Source organism: Sander lucioperca, chromosome 5 (genome assembly GCF_008315115.2).
Source record: "Sander lucioperca isolate FBNREF2018 chromosome 5, SLUC_FBN_1.2, whole genome shotgun sequence".
Classification (NCBI taxonomy): Eukaryota; Metazoa; Chordata; class Actinopteri; order Perciformes; family Percidae; genus Sander; species Sander lucioperca.
The window spans coordinates 41,439,205-41,464,483 of NC_050177.1; the positions used below are offsets into that span (position 1 = coordinate 41,439,205).

Below are 25,279 nucleotides of genomic sequence, written 5' to 3' on the forward strand. Positions count from 1 at the left end.
CATAATTGTACTTTCTTTTGATCCGTATTATCCTAATTTATTTATCAAATTGTATTCATCAATTTTCAATTCGCAAAGTTTTAAAGTTTTATTGTCTTTTTATCTTAATTATGATGATGTATTGTTTAATGTGTTGTTTAGTTGGTGTCTTTGTAATTACTCATTGTCATTGTAAATGTCGGCTGCCTCTCAATGAACTCTTGAGTGTAATGCTGCGTTCCAGACACAATTTTTAGCCCGTAAGTTACAACTTCAAGTCACGACTCACGACTTGGTAGCGTTCCAGGCAAAATAACCACAAACCCTTCTAGCTAGCGTTAGCTACCGACTACCTAACGTTGACGTTAGCTAGCACTAGCTGATACTAGCGATTTCTAGTTGGCGACATATTTTGGGCTTCATTTAATAAAACATAACCTGTAGTAGTACACACTCGTATGTGTATTGTTTTGAATACAATGTGCGGAATTACTTTACGTTGCCTATTTATGTCTATTTATTTCTATTTCTCACTGTTAATCACCGGCGTGTGTACAGCATCAACAGGGGTCGCCATTGTTGTTTATGTGTGTGACGTCAAAAACTGGAACTGGGAGTACAACGATCGGTACGAGTTCACGAGTAGTAAGTTACAGGTTTGACTGCCGTTCCAGGGCACTTTCACAGGTAGAAGGTTGTGAAAACACGAGTTATGGGTTGCCTGGGACACAGCATAAATGAAACGTTAATTAAAACAAAAAAAATGTGTTCTCATGGGTGTTTTTACTTGTCTTGCGGTGCATCTCATAGCCCTTAAATTGCCTCCTCGAGTCCTCCACTTGCCTCCCTTCCTCGCATCTTAAGCGTGATTTATGGTTCAGCGGAGTCTCCACGCAGAGCTTTCTCCGTAGCCTACGTAAGTGGCCTGAAGTTTATACTTGTGCGTTGGTGTGTGCGTCGAGCCGGCATGTGGTGTGTGGGGAGTGGGTGATAGAGCGAGTGAGAAAGCGATTAGCTTCGGAGCGAGTAGCGACTCTAGAGTCATAGTGAGAGAAACAAAGTGTCTCTGCTGTGCTTTCTGACCACAATGGGAAATCTGTAGCAGGAAAAGTTAACCCTCTCCTTGATTTCATGTTGTTTATGGAGAAGGAGAAACAGGAAATGAGTCGGGGGAAACGCAAGGCCACCCAGCTAAGGCTGAGCGTCGTACGTCGCTGCGACGTGTTGTTACATTTTTCGAGAAGTGCACGCCAGGCTACGGCGTAGGGTCAGACGTAGGTTCATGTCTCCACGTACCTACGTACGTAGCAACGGCGTAGATTTTAGGCAGAAGTATAAATCATGCTTTAGTCCCCCCCACGAGGAGGCACGGGGGAGACGCGAGGAAATCACGGAAGGAGAGAGGAAACGAGCAAATGTGTTTTAGAGGGATGAGACGTCCTTTCCTCTGAAGCGTCACATGAATAGGTCAGCTGTATGGGCGGAGTTAGCAACTCCTTCAGCTGCACGGCTTCCAGGAAGGCTGATCTCGTGTATCCTCGTCTATAGCTCCTCGATGATCTCTCCTCAGTCCTCGGGCCAGAAATAAGAGCTTTGAGACACCCTTCACCGAGGAGAGACAGAACAACTTCCGGTTCAGCAGAGGACCGAGGAGTCGAGGAGCTATCAAATAAGAGCTATGAGATGCAGCCTTGGTCTCTGTTTTACAGTTTTAGGCTTTTTGCTCTGTCTTTCCTGCCCAGCATGGCTGGTTGATCTCTTGGCAGACTGGAGAGGCTGCCCTGCTGTCGGTCATCTGTCAATTCACCATAGAGATGCAACAGTCATAATATCACATATCTGCACTTACTCTGTCATTTCCTCATTTGGGAGTGTCTCATCGGCGAACACATCTTATTGTTTGTTTGTGTCATCCTTACTATCTAATGTTTTGTTTCTTTCTGCAATGAGTATCCAATCCTATTTCAAGTCCATCTCTTGACTTTCCAGTCCGTCCACAGGGTGGCACACCCCACCTTTCACAAGATGTTATCCAAACCTCCCATACAGAAAATACATTTCCTTGTGTTGTTAAATGGTTAATAGCTGACTTGAACCTCAATACCTTTGCTGTTTTATCCAAGTTTACCTGCTACAATTAATAGCCACTTCCCATATAATTCACTGATTTATGCAGTCATTCTGTTTGTTTTTTGAGTGATGTGATTTTTTTGAGTGACTTGTTTTAAGGGCTAAGGGACCGTTCGGTATTTATGGAATGGACCACCGGAGGAAAATAGGGGAGGGTCATGTCTTTTTATTCTTTGTTGAGGGGAGGGTCATCCAATTTTTTTTAGTCTAGGGGGGAGGGTTACCCAACTTTTGTGTTCATGAGAACAGCAACATTTCAAAGTGGCTTGTTTGGTGCATATTTATCCATGTAGCTCTCTCAGTCTCGGCCCCTATCGCTGGCAGATGGATCCCTCCCTGTTTAGTCAGTCAGACAATTTGAGCTGTAGCTTTAGAGACCGTGGGATTTCCCAAACTGAATAAATCCCCGCTCGCACATATAAACACAAAACTGCTTTGCTAGCTCCATCATGTTGTAACTAAGACATCTGATGAAAAAATAATGGTCTCAATGTTTTATTGTTTTATTTCATGTGAATACTAGTTTACTAGAGGAGTAACTTAGTATTTGAAGTAATGCAGTAATGCAGGAAGTGTGCATTTAGTTTCCATGCTTATTGTGTTTCCACAACTGTTAGTGAGTAAATCTACTGAAATGGCCACCACACCATAACAGAGGAGTGTGATGCGTAAGATGAGAATGCAGAGGTTTAGTCACATATATCGTGGCTGTAAAAAAAACAACGGCTATCTGTATGTCTTTGCCAAGTGCAAACCAGTACAGAAGGCATCAACAAATTGTTGGGGAAGGTCATCCCTTTTTTCCATATCATTTTGGAGGGTCATCCAAAATGTATTGCTGGTGAAGGGAGGGCCAGGTCTATTTTGACTAAAGATCCCAAAACTCCTCCGGTGGCCCCTGAAATAAATAACAAACAGTCCCTAAAGGGCATTTTTTTCCCAATCTTTGGGTCACTTGGTCTTCTTGTGTAATAATGCTTGTATAACCTCAAACTCATAAGCCACAATCAAGTTATAGACATTTTTTTTTTCAGGACGACCTGGGCTATCAGGATATGTATGCTGCAGGGATGTCACATGAATGTATATATTGGTATGTGACTATAAAGACAAAAGAAAAGACTAAAACAGAAATGTATTGGAATCACACAGAGAACAATAATGAACACAACTTTTGGCTTTTGAAAAACTGTCCTCCAAAGTCTTGGTGAATGGTGCCTTTAATCAAAATATTGCACTTATACATCCATGATTTTCAACTGCAGAGTAACGTGAGATAATCTGCTTCCTGTTTACACCGGCTCACACATACCCAGGTGTATATGTGGATGGTCATTTGATGTGTGTTGTCAGACATGTTAATATGGACAGATATTAGTTCTGCTACTGGAGCTAAAACTCTTGTGTAAACGAGATCTTTTAGTCTCAAAACGCTGCTTAAAAATTAAAACGTAGCCGTGTAGATGCAGCCTAAGGCGTCAGAAGAGGCAGAGACGCTGACAGGCTTTCTTCACCGAGGTGTTGACGTGAGAGGACCATGAAACTCCTCTGTGATGTAGACACAGAGGGATCTGAAGCTGTCCACCCTCGGTTGATCCTGGCAGGTTGGTAGTTCCTTCCCTGTGTCTTCCCAAAAGTCGACCATCACCTCCGTAGTCTTGCTGACATTCACAGAGAGGAACTGCAAACAGCAGTACAAGGTTTGGGGAACGTGAGGAGGAATAGCTTCCAACACGTCCGGAGATCAGAGGATTTGTTAAGTCAATCTGTGTTGAGGTTTAATGTTGATTTCAACTTTGGTGTAGTAAATTTGTACCTTTGACCAAACTGTCTTGGCAGTCTGACCTATCAGCAATCACATTACAGTGCCTGTGCTGTCATAGTATAACCTACTCCACGAGAAATGTGGCATGGTTTGCCGACAGTTGTGAGACAGAAGTAGATGGTATAAATTTCTAGAGCTGGGCAATATATCGATATTATATCGCTATCGTGATGTGAGACTACATATCGTCTCAGATTTTGGATATTGTAATATCTTAATATTGCATAAGTGTTGTCTTTTCCTGGTTTTAAAGGCTGCATTACAGTAAAGTTATGTTACTTTCTGAACTCACCTGACTGTTGTAACTGTTCTATTATTTGTCTTTGCCCACTTAGTCATTATATCCACATTACTGATGATTATTTATCAAAAATCTCATTGTGTAAATATTTTGTGAAAGCACCAATAGTCAACACTACAATATCGTTGCGGTATCGTTATCGAGGTATTTGGTCAAAAATATTGTGATATTTGATTTTCTCCATATCACCCAGCCCTATAAATTTCCATAAATTAACTGTGCTAAAGTATTGTCCAGTTAAAACCAAAGACAGCAAGTAGTCACTGCATCACCAAGCTGCCAGCACCATGTATTCCCAGTACCGGAGGGATATTAGCTGGGCCACTTTCTGGTCTGATGGAGCATTTATTGAAAGCAGTTATCTTCTTCATACTGGCCGGAGTAACACTTCAGTAAGAAAATGCAATCATGACATCTTTGTGGTTATTTAATCAACAGTAGGCACATATGTAAGGCTATGCAGATAACAGAAATAGTAACACATTGCACTGCTTTATGTTCACTACCTGATATATGTATCAGACCATAGGACACCAGCCAGACCAACAATAAGACACTGACACTGGAGGCCTGAAGAGGTCTCTGATAAGGCACCGAGCGATCTCTCTGGATTAGGATTTAGTCTGTTACGACAAACGGGTTAACCTCTCACTCACTTCCCACAGCTTCTTAGCCAGGGCGTCATCCCGTCCCTTGGCTCCCACTTGTTGCAGTGCACAGTTGGAGAAGTAGCGTCCGCTGAGGGGCTCGAGGCCCTCCTGCAGGGCACAGTGCAGGGTGGTCTGGGACCCCCCCTCTGGATCCAGGAAGAAGAGCTTGGCCAAGGGCTTCAGGAGGAGCTGCTGCCAGAGGCTCATACAGCGACACAGCTCTGTGGAGACCACTCCTGGAAGAACACATGACCAAAACATATGAGGTTTGGCTGAAGTGCTCCATGGTTACTGTTATCTGACAGAATAGCATCTAGTGGCAGCCATACTGGCCCATAATACCCCAGCAACAACAGAGTATGAGCAACTACTGATATAGTTGTGGAGCAGATAAACCCGTCTATGAAAGGTATTGTCCATTTTATGAATAAAGGCCTTTACACACTGGGGTTTCTTTCGTGCAAATAATTATCACGTCAATATTCTTTTACGAAACTTTTTTTGTCATGGGTACTTTCCCACAGAACACGAATATTACGAGGCGATAAAGTGACTGTTTACGTATTTATTACCATATAGGCAGAAGTTAGAACGGAAGTACAGAGAGTCGTTGCTATGGAGATGATACACCGTCTCATTGATGTAAACTGACAGGTTTCAGAACGCTGCAGACTAGCGCATTGCAAGTGGTTGCAAGTTTCAACTCGTCTCGTCCAGAATCTCTAACGCTAAACCCACCAGACTCCATTTAAAAAAAACAATACTTTTAGCGTGTATAGAGCCAACGTATTTCACATGTCGGTAAACTATGTGTTTATTTCAACCATAACTAGAGTTGTGATGGTTGGAAAAGTGGAAAGACGACCAAAAATGTCTTTTCATAGTTTTATTTTGTTTCTGTCGACTTTGAATGAAGTGTATTTTACGATGCAAAAACTACTATTTATTTGCATGGAGTCTGGTGGCTTTAGCGAACACAATTTCGCGATTGTTTTTATGTTTAAAAAAAAGGATCTTACTCTTTAACAGAAAGGTCGACCTCCTTAGAAATCCTTTCCATAATGTTCTCAGACACTTAGAATATTAATCTGAGCCTGTCAGTGGCAAACAAAGAACTTTTGTGAAGGTAAATACAAGCTGCACAATTGCCCTATTAACTTGCATTGTAGCTTGTTTCTTGCTTAATACTGGACCAATGTCAAAGACTGTTGTTCCCATCAGACACAAAAACATAGGAAAATAGGGTCCAGGTTAGGCCTGCACGATATTGGAGAAAAACTGACATTGCGATATTTTTTCCCTGTGATATATATTGCGATATGAAAAAAGACTAATTTTTACAATATGACATAAATAGCTCTTCTAACCATTCTTTGTTGAACTTTAATGCTTTACAAACACCAAAGCAAGTAAGCGCTGTGACTACTCTTCTGAAGGGATTTTGGAGAGGGAAAGTAGGTACTAATACACTAGTTGACTGACATGACACCATTGTATTAATAAAATACTATTAATCCAGGCTAAAGTGAATGATATTAATAATGCATGCATGCTTGTTTGTTTGATAAACATTGATTGTGATTGGTGGTTCGCTGTGCATGCAGACCTGCATGTCACACACTAGCAACAAGAACACTTACAACCGTGTTCCAAATTATTATGCCAATTATATTTTTACACAGATTTTCCTAAATAGTCGATGCAAATGACAGTCAGTGTAATTTTCAAGTCACCAACCGTTAGGGTATAAGTCGAATTTCATTGAACAAACCACCCAATGAAAACAGTATTTTTTTCAAAAATAAAAAACTCAAAATGCACTGTTCCAAATTATTATGCACAACAGAGTTTCAAAACATTTTATAGGTTGTAAAGAACTGAAAATGGTCATTTGCTGAATTTGCAGCATTAGGAGGTATATTTACTGAAATCAAAAGCTATTTCAATCAAACACATCTTAACAGGACAAGTTACATGTTAACATAGGATCCCTTCTTTGATATCACCTTCACAATTCTTGCATCCATTGAACTTGTGAGTTCATGGAGAGTTTCTGCTTGAATTTCTTTGCAGGATGTCAGAATAGCCTCCCAGAGCTGCTGTTTTGATGCAAACTGCCTCCCACCCTCATAGATCTTTTGCTTGAGGATGCTCCAAAGGTTCTCAATAGGGTTGAGGTCAGGGGAGGATGGGGGCCACACCATGAGTTTCTCTCCTTTTATGCCCATAGCAGCCTATGACACAGAGGTATTCTTTGCAGCATGAGATGGTGCATTGTCATGCATGAAGATGATTTTGCTACAGAAGGCACGGTTCTTCTTTTTGTACCATGGAAGATATTGGCAGTCAGAAACTCTACATACTTTGCCGAGGTCATTTTCACACCTTCAGGGACCCTAAAGGGGCCTACCAGCTCTCTCCCCATGATTCCGGCCCAAAACATGACTCCGCCACCGCCTTGCTGACGTCGCAGCCTAATTGGGACATGGTGGCCATCCACCAACTATCCACTACTCCATGCATCTGGACCATCCAGGGTTGCACGGCACTCATCTGTAAGCAAGACTGTTTGAAAATTAGTCTTCATGTATTTCTGGGGCCACTGCAACCATCCTCTGACCTCAACCCTATTGAGAACCTTTGGAGCATCCTCAAGCAAAAGATCTATGAGGGTGGCAGGCAGTTTGCATCAAAACAGCAGCTCTGGGAGGCTATTCTGACATCCTGCAAAGAAATTCAAGCAGAAACTCTCCATGAACTCACAAGTTCAATGGATGCAAGAATTGTGAAGGTGATATCAAAGTAGGGGTCCTATGTTAACATGTAACTTGTCCTGTTAAGATGTGTTTGATTGAAATAGCTTTTGATTTCAGTAAATATACCTCCTAATGCTGCAAATTCAGCAAATGACCATTTTCAGTTCTTTACAACCTATAAAATGTTTTGAAACTCTGTTGTGCATAATAATTTGGAACAGTGCATTTTGAGTTTTTTTAGTTTTGAAAAAAATACTCTTTTCCTTGGGTGGTTTGTTCAATGAAATTCGACTTACACCCTCTTTCTGTTAATACATCCATGTTCAACATCGCAACGTCCTGCGATGTGACTATCGCGCATGCGATGTAGCCGATGAAACAAAATATCGTGCAGCCCTAGTCCAGGTTTAAAAAAACGGTAGTTACCCTTGAAAACAACAGCCACAGGATATGTTGCCTCACCCAACATTCCTGTATAAAATGTGCAGAAGGCACTGACCTGGGTGGAGGCTGTAGCAGGTGACACTGGTGCCCTCCAGTCTGTTGGCCAGCTCCCTGGTGAAGAGCACATTACACAGCTTGCTGTTGCAGTAGGCTTGAAGGTTGTGCCAGGTAGACTGAGCAGACACCGAGTCGTTCTTGGACGCCAGCAGAGGGAAGTCAGCTCTGCCAAAGCGGTGCAGAAGTGCAGCCACGGTGACCACACGGCTGGGACCACACTGTTGCAGCTGCTTCAGGAGAAGGTTGGTGAGCAGGAAGTGACCCAGGTGGTTTACCCCAAACGCCATGCCAAAACCATCCTCAGTATGTCCTGGACCCATCACACCTGAAACAGAGTGGTTCAATCACTTAGTGTGCTTCCATTTTACAGCACTGTAGTGGTGGTTAAGTCAGATTGTTTCCTTTAAAAGGGTAACCATTTTTTTTTTTTACCTATTTTCCTATATTGTTGTGTCCAAGTGACTGATGGGAACAACAACCTCTGAAATTGGTCCAGTATTAAGCAAGAACGCTGCAGTCGGCAGCGGCGAAACAAGCTACAATGTAACGTTAATGGGCAATTGCGCACCTTAAATTTGCGTCCACTTAAAGTGCTGTTTTACCGCTGAAAGGCTCAGATTATTATTCTAAGTGTCTGACAACATTATGGAAAGGATCCCTACAGAGTTAGACCTTTTTTTGTTAAAGAGTAAGTTCCTTTTTGTTTAACATGAAATCGCTATTACCAAACCCACCAGACTCCATTTAAATAAACAGTAATTTTATCATCGTAAAACCCACTTCATTCAAAGTCAACAGAAAACAAAATAAAACTATCAAAAGCCGTCTTGGTTCATCTTTCCACTGTTCCAACAATCACCACTCTGGTTTGGTTGTAATAAACCCTTAACTCACCCATTTACATGTGGAAATATGCTGGCTCTATACAAGCTAAAAGTACTGTTTATTTAAATGGAGTCTGGTGGGTTTGGTAATGGTGATTTCGGAGCTGTTTCTGGTTAAACAAAAGGATCTTACTCTTTAACAAAAAGGTCTATCTCTGTCCTTTCCATAATGTTGTCAGACACTTAGAATAATAATCTGAGCCTTTCAGTGGAAGAAATTGACGATGCCCATTTGAATTATAGGGTTACACTGCAGCCCGGTTCGCGTCTGCCGGTTACACACTGGACCAATTTCAAAGATTGTTGTTCACATTATTCACTTAGACACCAATGCATTGGAAAATAGGGTCCAGGTTGAAAAATAAAATTAGCCTTTAACAGTGCTTTTCCATTTTGTTTCATGTCCAAACTGATAGAAGAGATATCCGCACACTTAGATCTATGCAATGGTTCGCTTTATTTTGAGCTTTCAGTCTAACAGACCTTCATCACCGCATTTCATTTTGATGTAAAAATAATAACGTAGCATGGAGGGATATTCCACCGTATTTAAACATTCTCACCTGCGTTGTTGATGAGGATGTCCAGTCTGGGCTCAGTCTTCAGGAAGGTTTCAGCAAAGCTGCGAACAGACTTGAAACTCGCGAGATCCAACGGCATGAACACCACCTGGTTGTTCCCGCTCTCCTGAAGCACATTCACACTGGATCAGTCTGGCTGTAATGTGCATATCTGGCAGAACTAAACAATACTGATGGAAACAAAACTTGCCTTGCTGATTTTTCTGCATTTTGAAAATACACCTGAATATATTGAAAGCAATGTTTTCCTGCAGTCTGGTTGGTCTTGACAGAGTGGACAACGTGCAGTCTCCTGAAGGCTCAGGTCATTTCACAGTTACTGTGGTCAGAGTGATTAGAAAAAAACACCTGCACATCCTGATTATCACAGCAACTTCATTCCACATTAGTAGAAATGTGCAGAGGGCTATGAGCAAGTCTAACTGTGGGTTAACAAAAGCCTGGGCCTGGGAAGTGTTTGCTATGAAAAACTTCTATGAAACTGTGTGAATGCTACACTTTATTAGAGGCAGATAGCTAAAACTAATGCAGTCTAAAATAGCAATAAATCCTACTTTCGTGAAGGTTCTAATGTTCAGTTTGTGTTGAAATATTTTAGAGGAATTGATCCTACAGTATGATCATTTTGGAATCTACTAGGGCTGAACGATTTGGGGGGAAAAAAATTTTAATTACAATTTTTGTGCCAGATATAGCAATTACGATTTGCGATTTGTTTTTTAGCTAAACTATAGCTAAAGTTCAATATTCACTGTGTAACAGATAAAACACGTCTTGGAGCATTATAACATGAGACACCATCAAAACTGCTCTATATTCTTACGAAGGATGAGAACGTGGATATGAATTGCCAGAAATAAGTGTTTTTCTTTTAATAAGCATGGAAGATTGAACAGTCAAACACAGAACATTTATCACAAAAGCTAAAGTTTTAATAATAAAAACACTATTCCAATAAAAAATATCAGTACTTTCCTATAAACCGAAATGTTGGATCATCCTCAGTTCAACAGCAGCATCTACATATTACACCTTCTACCATCATGTTTAATAAAGTTATACAAAATAAATGAAAACGCCACTGAAAATAGGACATTTCTGTAAACAATCTGTGATATGTAACATTATCCCAGCATTTATCTTATGAAAAAAAACAGTAAATATAATAAGGAAAAGAGGAATAAAAAATGTTAAAATAAATGTTACACCAAACACTCAACTAAATATTGCACATTCGATTAATCGCCGTCTTCACAATTAGCCAATCACATTCTTTCAAAGCTCAATTTCCATTTGAAAACGATGAATCAGTCAGCCCTAGAATCTACAGTTAGTGGTGCAGTTGAACTGTTTGAGAGGGGTTTCTATCATGTTGTCATTTATATCAGTGGTTAGGATAGGGGAGGCTAAAGAAAGTCCAGATTTTGGAGTATATCGGGACCAGGGTTATGATAGTAAACTAAAAACTAAAACAGGCAGTGAAAAATATAAACGCAGTGTCCGTCGTTGAATCACCCAAAAATTACATTATCGTTCATTTATCGTTATCGAGGTAAAATGTGCAATTAATCGTGATTTTGATTTGAGGTCATATCGTGCAGCCCTAGCTACAGCTCTGTGTCTGTCCCTCTGACTTAATGTCCCGCCCACAACACTATCTGTATCTTTTACTGTGGATTATGTTGAAAGTTTATAATTATTAAATAATTGCTTAAAGCATTTAAAAAATAAGTTTTGTGTTGTTGTTTGTAACATTACAAAATCTTAATTTTGATTTAAAGATTTTCATTTTCACTGTAAATGCATATTGGTTCCAAATATCGGCTATCGGTTTCATTAACTACAAATAATCTGTATCGGTCTTGAAAAACCAGTATCGGTTCGATCCCCAAAATGCTTTATAGTCACACCTTTTGGATCAGAACAGCTGACATTTGAATTGGAATTCTCTGTGCTGTGTGTGGAGTAGGGAACAGCCTCTAACTGTCAGAGTACTTACTGTACGAATGTCAAAAGCAGCAGCCTCAGCTTTGTCCTTGTTGCGGCAGGCGAGGATCACCCTGGCTCCTCTCTTTGCCAGATCCAGAGCCGCGGCCTTGCCGATGCCAGTGTTGCTTCCTGTGCAGGAAAACCACTCACTCACAAACATAATAATCAACAAAACACTGACAACAAGGAGCAATGCTGAACTCTAGGGGTGTGCAAAAAAATTGATTCACATTCATATCGCAATTCAAGCTCTACCGATTCAAAATCGATTCATAGAATTCTAAAAATCGATTCATATTTTTTTTTTTTTTCATTTTGTAATGCCGTGTATACTATTGTCCTGAAATGAGTTTAGCTCGCCATTCCCATAGATGGCGCTGCGTCAAATTCATACTGACACCTGGGCACTCTTGTCATAATCAGAAGAAGAACGAGTGCAGCAGAAGTAGTTTAGTCGGTGCAAACAATGGCAAACCTCACAAAAAAATTATTCAACCTGCTCCATCCTCATTGAAGGCAAGAGTTTGGGCACATTTCAGCTTTTATAACCTCAAGGGGAAGACAGAACTTGATAGGAATCATGCTATATACAGGCTTTGCAAAGAGAAAGTTAAGTATTTTAGAAAAACCACAAACTTGAGAACTCACATGGTACGGCATCACCCGGAGATTAACATTAAAGACGTGGACGAACAACAACCTAAAGTACCTAACATGCCAGTCAAGCAACGCACTCTTTCAATGCTCTAAACTCCCACCGAACTCTGAACGAAAAGCTCTTTTTATTTAACAGTTTTATTTTATACTTGAATTAAAGGTGCAATATGTAATACTGACAGCTAGTGTTTAAAATAGTTACTGCAGTACAAATTCAAAATACTGGAGAGTCGTCTCCCCCGCCCCCTCCTCCCCAGACTCGAAGTTCACATTGGTTGCCAGGCTGAGACCGGCGCATCCAACAATGTTGCTAGACGCTTGTCTCACATAGCCAGACATTACTCCACAGCACAGCGGAGTAGCTAACGTTAGATGCTGGCTATACTGACAGTCATAAAAGCCTGTGCTCACGTGGAGCTCTGTACCCAACTGACACACACTTCCTCGGCTTAGAATCACGATAGGAACCGCTAAAAATACCACTACCTTGCCGTCCTTTTCCACCCGACTGAACACACTTTATTGGCTTAGAATTACGGCAACAATCGCTAAACACACTGCAAACTCACAGTCCTCTCTTCCAGATTTACAGCCCCCCTCTCTTGGCTTCAAATAACTCACCGTTGTCGGCTACAGCCGCTGAACGCTGTAAACAGCCATGGCTGCTTGCCTGGTCCTCCGGTAACGTTAGCAGTTAGCAGGGTTAGCATGGCGGCGTTAGCCAGGACCAGTCGGGATCACATTACTGGCTGTGTCTCAACAGTTTTTGCGAGTAACCAACTCGGGTACTCTAGCTATATAATTCAATGTGAGTAGCTACACAAATGTTGAAATGACATAAAATGCCCGTCCCTAGTAGCTGTGATAAATTAGCCTGAAGCTAATGCTTACCTGTTCAGGAGGAAATTAGCCAACTCTGCGTCCTTTTGGGCTCTAAGCTGTCTCCATCTTTCAAATACATCTCCAATATTTACCCAGACGGGTTTGTTACGTCTCTGGTCACGCAATTACTAGAAACATGCCGTTTTTTTTGTCGGGTAAAATCAATCTCCGTTGTTTGCTGCTTTATGGCTGTACTAACCTTACAGCTGTAGCGGGCTGGGTTTTCGTTTTTACAGGTATATCTGGCAACCCGGCCAGGCTGTCAAACTGGGCAGTTGATAACACACAGGCCAAAACACAAACAGAAATTCCGTCACGGAACGGAAATTTCAAAAGGAGAAAATACTGACATTAGCATTGTTGTCAGAAAAGATAGTATTTCAACTTAGCAAGTTTCCTTAATATCTGATATTGGGGTCATTTTTTTGGATTTATTACAGTGAATATATTACATATTGGACCTTTAAATGTATTTGAAAGCTGGCCAAAGCTTGGCACTTTTGCAGTTTTTAGTTGCAAAAGTTTTTATTTTAGTATGAAGACATATAAAATAATATCAAACTACATTTCATTTGTTGTGTTTCTTTTCTTTTAAATTGTATGTCTACTGCAATCACATGGGAAAAGTAACTACATTTACATACTGTGAATCCTTTTTTTTTTTTTTTTTTTTTTTTAAAAATAGGAGGATAATTTTTTAATCAAAAATCGATTTTAAATCGTGACATTTTCTGAATCGTGCACCCCTACTGAACTCAATGACACCTGTCATTCCAAAGACTGGCATTTTATGTTTATTGCATATAACGGAATATTAGAGCTCATGTATGAACCAATCATTACTTGTTTTCATACATTTGGTATTGAGATTATACAATCAGCATTCCATTTAAAAACAATTTTAGTTCTTTAAAATACACATTGTTCTAGGGATGCAAACTACCAGTTATTTTCATTGTTGATTAATCTATGGATTATTTTCTGGATTAATCGATTAGTTGTTTGGTCTCTAAAATGTCACAAAATGGTGAAAATGTGGATCAGTGTTTCCCAAAGCCCAAGATGATGTCCTCAAATGTCCACAACTCAAGATATTCCGTTTACTGTAACTGAGTAATAAAGAAGCCAGAAAATAGTCACATTTAAGAAACTGGAATCAGAATACCTATGACTTTTTTTCTGAAAAAATAATAAAATGACTCAAATCAACTAATTGATGTTGATTAATTTTACGGTTGACAACTAATCTATTAATGTTTGCAGCTCTACATTGTTCTATAGCACCCAGCACACTGTATCGTGGTAGAAGAGGAATATTGGTATACAAAGATGAATTAAGAGTTAATAATTATGAGGGCATATTGGGAACATGCATGGGCTTATCAACACTGGACTCCACTCATTTCATAATATTTCTGTATGTAAAATATTACATATTTTAAACGTATGTGGTTGGATTAATTCTTCATTTCGGAGATACATTTCCCTTACAAATTTAGGTAGTATATTCAAATAACTGAAAACAGATGTGGGTGGGTTTATTGGACGCACTATAACACACACTTCAAAATATCTAGGTTAGCTTTAGAATATCTGAATCCTAAATGAAATATAGAAAAACACTAAAATAGTTGATATGCTTGGATCAAGAGGAAAGATTAAGATAGCACTTGGGATAGATTAAAAAGAAATAATAAACTGAATATTTTATTTACAATTGTGTTGTCCTGCAGTGTCTCGTGAACACCACAAGATGGCGCTAACGCATTAGCTGCTAGACGTAGCCCCTCTAAACCACACAGCCAATTTACTGTTTCACATTTTAGCGAGCATCCCTCATTACCATTCGCTCGCTGTTCAACTCGCATTTGTTCTTGGCAGTCCTGATATTGTTTTGGAGACCGTGAAATGGCTGGCTAGCTAGCTTGTCTTGTTGTTCAACATACTTTAAAATTACCCTTAACGTTACGGTTTATCAAATCCCGCTAGCATAGCGTAAGCTTTCTGGCTGGGAGCTGAGCGGACTACTACTGTCTCCAGTTGCCAGGTCCGTCCTATTTACTGAAAACAGTATTTAGCAGTGAACATCGTTTCCATTGCATTAGAACCTTTTGGGATGGGAATGTATCTTGCAGGGATTAGTGAAACCTTCAGGTGTTGCAGGGAAACAGACTATTTGAAAATACTTTAGATTTTGATTGCAAAACGCATGAAATTAATATATTAATTGTCTTAAAAGGTGCAATGGACCATGGTATAAGCGAGTTAATGCCCTTTAATGTCTCCATTATCAGGTAATTAATGGACTCCCGGCGCTGCCTATCACGTCACCTAGTTAGCTAACTTTAATGAAAGGTACAGCGTTGACACACTCAGGATCATTTGGGGAAGTGTTTTAGAGACACACCTACTGTTTACATGAAGATGAGCTGAGAGTCTGAATGAAGCTACATGTTAGCAGGAGCTACAGTAGTAGGTGAGGCTCGTTACCTGTAACAATGGCCGTCTTCCCATTCAGCTTCACTAAACTGGAGCACCTAGCGCCTCTGAATACACCGTAATACACTATCACATAAAAGCAAAGTGCTCCAGCTACGAGGCAAAGCAACGCAGACATCGCTGCACTGAAGTAGCAACAGTAGGCTACAGTCAAGTTCGTAAACGCAATACCATGTTCAAGACTTTCAAAATAAACTCTGTAGAATGCCTAATAATCTGTATCTTCAAACCTAGCTACTATGCTGGAGTAGAGTTCACAGAATGATTATTTAGCTGACCAATGTGCTACATTTGAATTGAAATGCCATAATAACCTGGGCTGCTCTAAATGCAAATCAAAGATCCTTAGCAATTGCCAAATGTGGTCTTTAATAGTTTGATGTGAATTTAGGCCAACAAAAGAACATTTACTCAATTATATTAGATGTATTTAGGGAATAGCATATTAGTAGTAGCAGCATAGAACATTTGAAGTTATTTTAAAGACCTAATGATTCAGGACTTGTGAGAAAACATTTGAGGCTGGAACCAGTAATATGTAGATTTCCACGTGCCAGAAAGGGATTGCAGCTCACCTTGTGACTGAAAGGTTGTTAATTGTGTCTTAAAATGAAGTATAAAACATGTCAGCAGTGTTCCTAATGAATTAAAAGTAAAATGCCACTACATTGTGAGGGGAATTACTGTTGTTTATGTTGCTGGAAAGGAAGTTAAATGAATAATTCCTGACAGTGGTGCTGAAAAAAAAACATTCCTCCATCATTTCTGACAATTAATTATATATTTAAGTTTAGGACATCTGTTCTAAGACTGTCATAAGGAACACATGTCATGTTCTATAGCCTACTTCCTGTGAATTTAATCCAAATTACCTTATTTCCGTATATGCATTTTGTATAGCCTACACTTAACACTTTATTTTGAAAACCGGACGTAGTCACATGTGTATCATGGATGCATGATGTGCGCTAACTTAGCCAAGTCCGTCACTAGCTCTGCCTGTCAGCTCGATGACATTTACCATAAATGTTAGTATATAGCTAGGTCATGGCTGTATTAAGAGAACATTATGGGTGCATTACAGTTGTAACGTCGGCTGATTTGACTACAGAGATGTTGCTCAGCTCCTCAGTTCTCTGGCAATCTTCTGACCGGTCAATATTGCAAGGCATGTATAGTCGATCTATGCACTCTGATGTCGATCAACCAAGTTGAAAAAAAGTTGATCCCTTTGGAGAGGTGCGGGATAAAAGCATATGTCAGTGGGTAAAAGGCAGTGGTGTATTCTAATGTATTGTAGTGGGTATACTGTACTATATTGGCTAGAATTTACCTTTTTTTAGGGGTTAGTGGGGGGTCTGGGTGTCCTCCCCCAGGGAAGTTTTAAGCACCAACGACTTCATTTCCTGCATTCTGACACACTTTTATGCACCAATTTACAGTGGAAATACCTTTATTTAGTGTGAAGATGAAAAACACAGATGACATTTCAAAATATATTAAAATTATAATGGAAAGTATGTTGTTGCGTGTCACTGGGCATTTTTAAGTGGGTATATGGAAATCCTGGAGCTTTCTTAGTGGGTATACTGCGTAAACCTGCGTATCATGTAGACTACACCACTGGTTAAAGGGATCATTTAAAGGTAATTTAAAATAAATAAATAAATAAAAAAATGAATAAATGAAAGGAAATAGAATTTCACTATATTTTACTGTGTGTGTGTGATGATTAAGAATAAAGTTTGTTTGTTTGAGAGCTTTTTGAAGTTTGAAGTTTATTGCTGTAACGTCTGTTGACTGGTGTTGAAGCCAAAGTGTGTGTGATGAACCCTGAATGCCAGACAAATGTGAGATCATACTGTATGGCTGTCTTCCATTTAGTGATTGTGGTGTGCTGCAAATATACATTCATTCATCAATTGTATAGGGACAGTGTGGCAAGGCTAGAAGAGGGGCACGGGCTGTGTTCAAAACCGTTCCCTATCACGGAAATAGTGCACTATATAGTGTGTTCGCCATTTTGTAGTTAGTAGTTAGTAGTTCATTTCATTCACTATAAAGTCCACTATAAAGCACCCACAATGCACTGCTAATTTGAGTGTGCATATGATGTAGCCTACATTTTACTCCACAATACGTACCTACGTCATCCACAAGCGACAGCAGTCGGCGGGGACGAGGCAGCCGGCAGCTGCCTTCAACCTCCTACCTAACAGTCGGCTCTATCGCCTAGTTTTTATTATACTAATAAAGTGTTTTTTAAAAAAAACCAAAGATACATTTTTACGTGTAAGTAAGTATTAGCCTCACGCTAATTTATCAAGACTAGGCCTACCGGCTAAACTAACGCTAGCTTCATGGCAACCTCTACACCTGGCGAGTCCCCACTCCCCCTCAGGATTTCCTCGTTGTTCAATAATACAAACAAAGAAATTGCTGACCTCAGGGAAGATGTTCGTCGGCTTTCCGAGGACTTAAAAACCAAAGATGCTTTGTTAACCGCCTGCTTGGACGTGGCTCATAATCAGTCGCTCCGGATCTCACCTCTCTCGGCGGCCTTCCAGGATACCGCGCCATGGGACCCAGCTGCCTGCCCACGCCCATCGTCCTGCTCGACACCGGTTATCAAGCCACCCTGGACTGAGGTGGTTTGCGGCCGAAAGAGAGCCTCGGGTAGGGCTCCATCGCCTCCTGCCCTCAGCCTCTCCAACCGCTTCAATGCCTTGTCGGAGTCGGAGCCGGTGACGGCCAATGCGGCTCACCGGGCTCGCCCCGCTTCAAAGCAGACTGACCAGCCGTCGTCACGGAAGACGATTGCTACCGCGTGGCGAAAGCTTCTGAGGGATGCGGTAGTCAGACGGTCCGGTGGCCTACACTGCCTGGATCGGCCAAATGACAACGTTCCTCAAAAACAATCCCCACAATATTAGATCTCTGTCATCGAAAGCATTATTGGTAAACAAATTGATATCAGATAACCACATTGATTTATTCTGCCTCACCGAAACCTGGCTGGGCCATGACGAATATGTTAGTTTAAACGAAGCCACTCCTCCCAGTCATAATAATACCCAAATTCCACGAGGCTCAGGCCGAGGAGGGGGAGTTGCAGCCATATTTGACTCGAGCCTGTTAATTAATCCTAAACCTAAACTAAATTATAACTTGTTTGAAAGCCTTGTTCTTAATCTTCAACACCCAACATGGAAAACAGTACAGCCAATTATATTCGTTGTTGTTTACCGAGCACCAGGTCCATATTCTGAGTTTTTATCTGAATTCTCAGAGTTTTTATCATGCGTAGTCCTTCAATCAGACAAAGTACTTATTGTAGGTGATTTTAATATCCATGTGGACGTTGACAGCAATAGCCTTAGTACTGCTTTCAATTCACTGCTAGATTCTATTGGTTTCAGTCAGAGGGTGCATAAGGCCACGCACTGTTTTAATCACACCCTCGACCTTGTGCTAGAATATGGCATCAAAATTGACGATTTAATAGTATTTCCGCAGAATCCTTTATTATCAGACCATTTTTTAATAACTTTCGAATTCCTACTACCAGACTATACGAAATTAAATAAAAGTTTCTACACTAGATGCTTATCTGACAGTGCTATAGCTAAATTTAAGGAAGATATTCCAACAGCACTTAACTCAGTGTCATGCCTTAATATAACAGAGGACCGTTATGTTAACTTTAGTCCCTCCCAACTTGATAACTTTGTAGACGGTGCTACGGCCTGCCTACGGACTACTTTAGACTTGGTTGCTCCTATCAAAAAGAAGATGATGAAGGAAAGGAAACTAGCATCTTGGTATAACTCCCAAACTCGGGAGTTTTCTCCCCGGAGTCCCTTTGCTTCTTCTTCACCCAGAACATCGCCTTGGAATTGGGTGGCACCTACACCGGGGTCCTGGGTGCAGCTGACGCTATGGACTTACTACACCCTGCTACGCTCTGCGATTCCCCGCAGTGTCCGACTGCATCCTGCCGCGTCCAACCGCGTCCACCCAGGCTGCTGTGCCACACTACACCCCGTAACGCCCTTCTGTACCCTACTATGACATGAACTACTATGACTACCATTGTGATCACTGTTTCACTATCTTTATTATGACTATTATTGCCACCATTCACCACTCCCCCAACTGGTGCCGTCAGACACCGCCTACCAAGAGTCTGGGTCTGTCCGAGGTTTCTTCCTAACAAAAAAGGGAGTTTTTCCTTGCCACTGTCGCAATAGCTACTGCTAATGCTTGCTCTTGAGGCAACCACTGTAATAATTGGGGCTTCGTAAACTACAGAGTTTGGTCTAGACCTACTCTATCTGTAAAGTGTCTCGAGATAACTCTTGTTATGATTTGATACTATAAATAAAATTGAACTGAATTGAATTGAATATTATACCACAATGTAACATGCAACATATATACAACCTTTTACTATTCTCCTGAGTGCTCGGTTTGTCTTAGGGACGTATTAGAAGTATTTTTGTTTCAGTTTGTTTACATGATGCTGGGGGCACCCGCCTCCGTCACACAAACAACGGGCGCATCTCCTGACGGAAATCACGCAACAATGTTTTCAGTGAGTGTCCGAAATCTTGTTTGGTTGTTCCCTATGTAGTTCACTATTTAATAAATACTATATAGGGAATATATAGGGAATATAGGCATATATATAGGGAATAGTGAGTGAGAGAGCGGTGTCATGATGTCATCATGGCAGCCCGTGCTTCTTTTTTTGTTCTGTGTGTTTTTGTTTGTTTTCTCTCATGTCCCTTCCTCCTGTGCCAATTACTGTGAGCTGTGGGCGCGGCTTAGCTGGCAGGTGGCACCAGGTGAAGCTCATTCCCTAATCAACCTCCTGCAGTATTTAAGGCTGGCTCTGTGATCCACTTGTCGCCAGATCGTACCGTCTACCAGTGTTGTATAGTTGCACTCCTGGCTCCCTGTGTTAATTGTTATCCTGGTGTTTTAGCTTGTGTAGCTAAAGTATTCTGTGTTTATCTCTTGTTGCAGCCTGCCTTGCTTGCTCGTACTCCTGCCTGCCTGCCTGCTTGCTCACCCCGCCTGCTCCTCTCTCTCTCTGTAAGGATTGGACTGAAACTCAATTGTTTGTTGGACTCTGGAGGAGGCCTAGCACATGGTCAACGCCACCACTTCACTGGGCATGCTCTGGAGAGCGCACTGCACCCACCACTCACCACTGGATTCCCTCGACACAACCCTCCTTTTTGCCACCAGCACAATTATTGTATATATTTCACTCATTAAACACTTAATCTTGATTTTTGTGTTTTTCGTCTGCTTTTGGGTTCCACCTCCTGTGCCGTTCCGTAACAAGCGGTTTCGAACACAGGTCTTGTCACATGACCAATTAATGTTTCCATGACGACTATCCGATATTCTGATACCACTGGAATATTATTATTATTTTTTTTTTAAAGTGTCACACTGAATCTATAGAAAATGTGTATTTTATTCAGATATACAATTTGTGTAAAATGAAAACAAGTGAAACTTATAATGAATGTGATGTTTTATTTAGCAGAATTACATTGTGTTCCATCCTATTCAATATTTCTAAGCAGATTATATATGCTGTATAGTGATAAAAAACAAAGCTTTGGTAATAAAGTACCATTGGAGGTATAGCACCAAAAAGCGTGTTGACATTATAATGTGATAAAGATGTCAACTAAATAGACACTTATCATTTCAACAACAAATTGAACATTTTAAAAAGCATTTATTGATATCTCATTGCCCACAGCCTCAGAGGGTGATTTGGCGTTGGCTGGCTAACTGGATTTTCCCTTAAAGGGGTGATAGGCTCCATGCCCTCGTTGTCTGCAACCCTCAGGACCACAGTGTACTTTCAACTGCTCAGAGATTAAATTCAGGACGATGACCGTTTCTGTAATAAAGAGGAAAATGATAATTCCCCCAAGAGCAAGCATTTGGTGCAACAGTGGTGAGGAAAAACTTCCTTTCAGGGAGAAACCTCGGACAGACCCAGGCTGTTGGTGGGCGGGCATCTGCCGGTGCCGTTTGGGGGTGTGATGAACAGTGGCAATAATCGTCACAATAAAGATAATGGAACTATGACCAGAAATAGTAGTTGTAGTAGTTCAGGGCGTAACAGGGCAAGGCAGGGCGTAGTAGGGTATAGCAGGGTGTTATTTGGCATAGCAGGGCGTAGTTGGGCATAGCAGGGTGTAGCAGGGTATAGCAGGGCGTAGTAAGGCATACCAGGGCATAGAAGGGCGTAGCAGGCGTAGTTGGGCCTTACAGGGCATAGTGTGGCTTAGCAGGGCGTAGTAGGGTATAGCAGGGCGTAGTAAGGCGTAGTAGGGTATAGCAGGGCATAGTTGGGCGTAGCAGGACATAGTAGGGCGTAGCAGGGCATAGCAGGGGCGTAGTAGGGTGTAGCACGGCGTAGCAGAGTGCACACCAGGAACACAGCGGCAGCTGCAACCATGATTTAGGTGCCAACCTCATTGAAGGAAAACATAAGGACTCCGGGGAATAAGCACCCCAGAGCTAAGTTAGTAACAGCAATTACTGGGACATGAATGCACACAGATATGACTGTGATAATGTACTGGACCCATGTACTGCGGTTCTCAGCGGGAACTGTCATTTGAAAGTGTTGAACCACTTACATCATAAGACTGTTCACTATGGCATAATTATTGCTAAACGAAATATTCTTATTGGAAAAGCGAGGATTATACATCCTGTAAGACCTTGCAAGTGCAGAGATATCCAAGTTGTTACATATGGAGAAAGTACGATACAATGTCTCTCTCAACTCTGCAGCCTTTGACTAAATGTGGTAGCCATTTTTATCTTAAAACATATAAAAAATACCTTAAAATACTTACTTACTTTTTCCATCTTATCTTAATTTTTGATACATTGTTAATGTTTACTTGGTGACTGGTGTCACTGGTTTTTCTGTCTTTTTAGAAGAGCAAACTTTATTTTTATTTTTATTTCATTTACTTGGACTTGTGTGTGTGCGTGTGTGTGTGTGTCTGTGTGTGTGTGTATATATATATATATATATATATATATATATATATATATATATATATATATATATATACACACACACACATGTACTCCGTTACATGATTTTTTTCTTCTTCTTTAGTTCACCTTTTGTTAGTCTACGGTGGTCTTTTTGTTTTATGTGGGTGGGTGTGTGCCTACAGAAGAAGCTGGTCATGTAATGCATTTTTTAAAGTCATCGATATACCTTAAAAAGTCGATACACCGCCAAGCCCTAGTAGTATCAAAGTGTTGACCTAGGATGTGCTGGAAATTAAAAGTTGTAAGATTTTCAGCATCTACACAAACTTTATCACAGTCACTAAAATCTCAGCTACTCCTATATTTTATCCCCAGTAATACAGTCACCATCTGCAGGCTGAGACATTTTAATGATGAATGCACTCTTTGTTAACCTTCTGTAATATTGCGTTTAAATACAATATCAAAATAAAAATCTTGAGTTTGATCTTACATGACTTTCTGTGTGCGTCCAGTGTCTGGTTCAGAAGCGGTGTACCGCACCACATCACTGTCAACAGCAAGGGCCTCCCGTTTTACCACATGCTTCTCTACTGGATCTAAGACTGGAGCTTCATTGACATCCTGCACAGTCACCACCACTGTGGCGGTGGCAGTGGGCAGTGGAACAGCAAAAGGAATCTCATTCTCCACTGCAACCAACAAAGCGTGCGTGCTGCTCCTCTCAAAGTCAAGACCCTGGTTGGATGGAAGGAAACGCACAGCAGCAAAATTTATCAGACACAGCATACTGCTGTAAAACTAACACTCAAATTCTCACTCTTTACTTAAATACATAACAGTGATTGTTATCTTTTAAACTGACAATAGGTCACTGAAAATCAAAATAAAACAAACATTTATATCTCACAACTTTAATATTGTGGCATGTTTAAAGTGCTCATATTATGATTTTTGGCTTTTTCCCTTTTCTTTATTGTGTTATATATCTTTTTTGTGCATGTAAAAGGTTTACAAAGTGAAAAAGCCCAAAGGACTTACCATCTCCAACAGAAAACACTGTTCACAAACTGCTCCAAACAGCTCTATTGTAGTCCAGCCTTTACTTCCTTGATGAACGTGCGTCACTTTGTAACACGTTATAATGCTCGCCTAGGCTAGCTGCTAGTGTGGCACGCCCTCATACTCTGCTTCTGACTGGCTTGTAGTCCTGACCTAGGTACTGCATGTGTGACTCTCAACAAAGATGGTACAGAAGTGAGATGTCTCACTCTGTAGCTAAAACAGAGAGCTCAACACACAGGGTGAAAAGAGGAGCTGCAGCAACGTGCAGTACAACAAAAATATGGTGTTTTTTGAAAATTAAACCATGTAAACCTATTCTGATATAACCTCTAAATACAATGACGAATCTGAAAATGAGCATAATATGAGCACTTTAATAAAAAATTTGTTAATATCCTACCTTGGCAGTAGAAATGATTCCTTCATGGTTGTTACTTCCTGTTTCGATGGTAAAAAGTCCTTCAGGATCACCACCGACAATACTGAACCTGGCGTTCCAGGCTGGAGAATGTGGTTCATCACCGTCTGTTACTGACATCGTTAAGATCTGAGCGTTGACTTTGTTTTCATCAACTGCTGCCGTATACTGGGGAGAATGCAAGGGATGTGTTAAAAGTGAAACAAACAAGGACTGGTAAAATGTTTCTGTTGTTGCTTGTTCAACATGACATTTTTTTTACCCTGTTTTACAGTAATGATGTGCATCATTTTAGTTTAGTTCATTACTTCCCTGTACAGCTGGGGGATTCTCTGTTTAATATAGGTCACTCATTCACTTTAAGCAAAAATGTGCTTAAACTTTCCTTCCAACATCCAATCTTTTTAGTGTGAATTTTTTGTTACATGTGACTAGCGTTGTTAAAAGAAGATGAACTAGCAGTTTATGAATGGTCAACTTTAAAGCCACCTCTTAAAGGGGAAATATTATATAGCATTTGCAGGTTCATACTTGTATTTTGTGTTTGTACTAGAACATGCTTTAATGTTCAAAAAAGACTTTATTTTTCTCATGCTGCCCATGGCTGCTGGACCTGTATTCACCCTCCGTATGAGATGCTCTGCTGGAGCTCCTGTCTCTTTAAGCCCCCCTCTCGACAAAGCCCAGTCTGCTCTAACCAAGGGGGTAAGCTTCGCTTCAGAGCTCGAATCTCCTATGGCGCCATTTTGATGCTACAAAGCGATCACCCCCCGTTAGCATTCCATTGACTGCCATTCATTTTGGCATCACTTTGACAGCGAATAACTTTACATCTGAAGCGTTTAAAGACTTTATTTGTCCATTGTTTATTTCTAAAGAAACACGACAATGTATAAAAGGCTCCATTACCTTGTACCTCACGTTATGGCTCCGTAGCAGACGTTTTTGTAAAACTAGGCTAACGATTGTGTCATAACCACGCGACTTACTGTCGCATAGTAGAGGAATTACCGTATAGTACAGGAGAAGCTTGCAGGCAGTTTAGACTTACATTAGCTGTTTAAGTGTAATTACTAATGTTAACTAGCATTTTAGTTAGCAATAATTAGCCTGTG

At 40.7% G+C, this 25,279-nt stretch overlaps 2 protein-coding genes across 2 annotated transcripts in view; both read right to left on the reverse strand.

The window, feature by feature from the left end:
- Nucleotides 1-4,547: 4,547 nt before the first annotated feature.
- Nucleotides 4,548-15,872, reverse strand: LOC116041162 (dehydrogenase/reductase SDR family member 13). Its single transcript, XM_031287053.2, has 5 exons — nt 15,626-15,872; nt 11,607-11,725; nt 9,590-9,713; nt 8,141-8,467; nt 4,548-5,121 (listed from the first exon to the last, which is right to left on the reverse strand). Exons 1-5 carry the CDS (start codon nt 15,750-15,752, stop codon nt 4,862-4,864), a joined length of 957 nt encoding a protein of 318 aa, XP_031142913.1. The 5' UTR covers nt 15,753-15,872; the 3' UTR covers nt 4,548-4,861.
- A 5,322-nt stretch (nt 15,873-21,194) lies between these two features.
- Nucleotides 21,195-25,279, reverse strand: part of LOC116041154 (cadherin-23-like) — a 107,917-nt gene continuing 103,832 nt past the window's right edge. The window contains exons 23-25 of the mRNA XM_036001440.1: nt 24,147-24,332; nt 23,175-23,419; nt 21,195-21,560 (exon numbers count right to left, since the gene is read on the reverse strand). Coding sequence (XP_035857333.1) covers nt 21,530-21,560; nt 23,175-23,419; nt 24,147-24,332 — 462 coding nt within the window. The 3' untranslated portion in view covers nt 21,195-21,529. The remainder of the gene's footprint in view (nt 21,561-23,174; nt 23,420-24,146; nt 24,333-25,279) is intronic.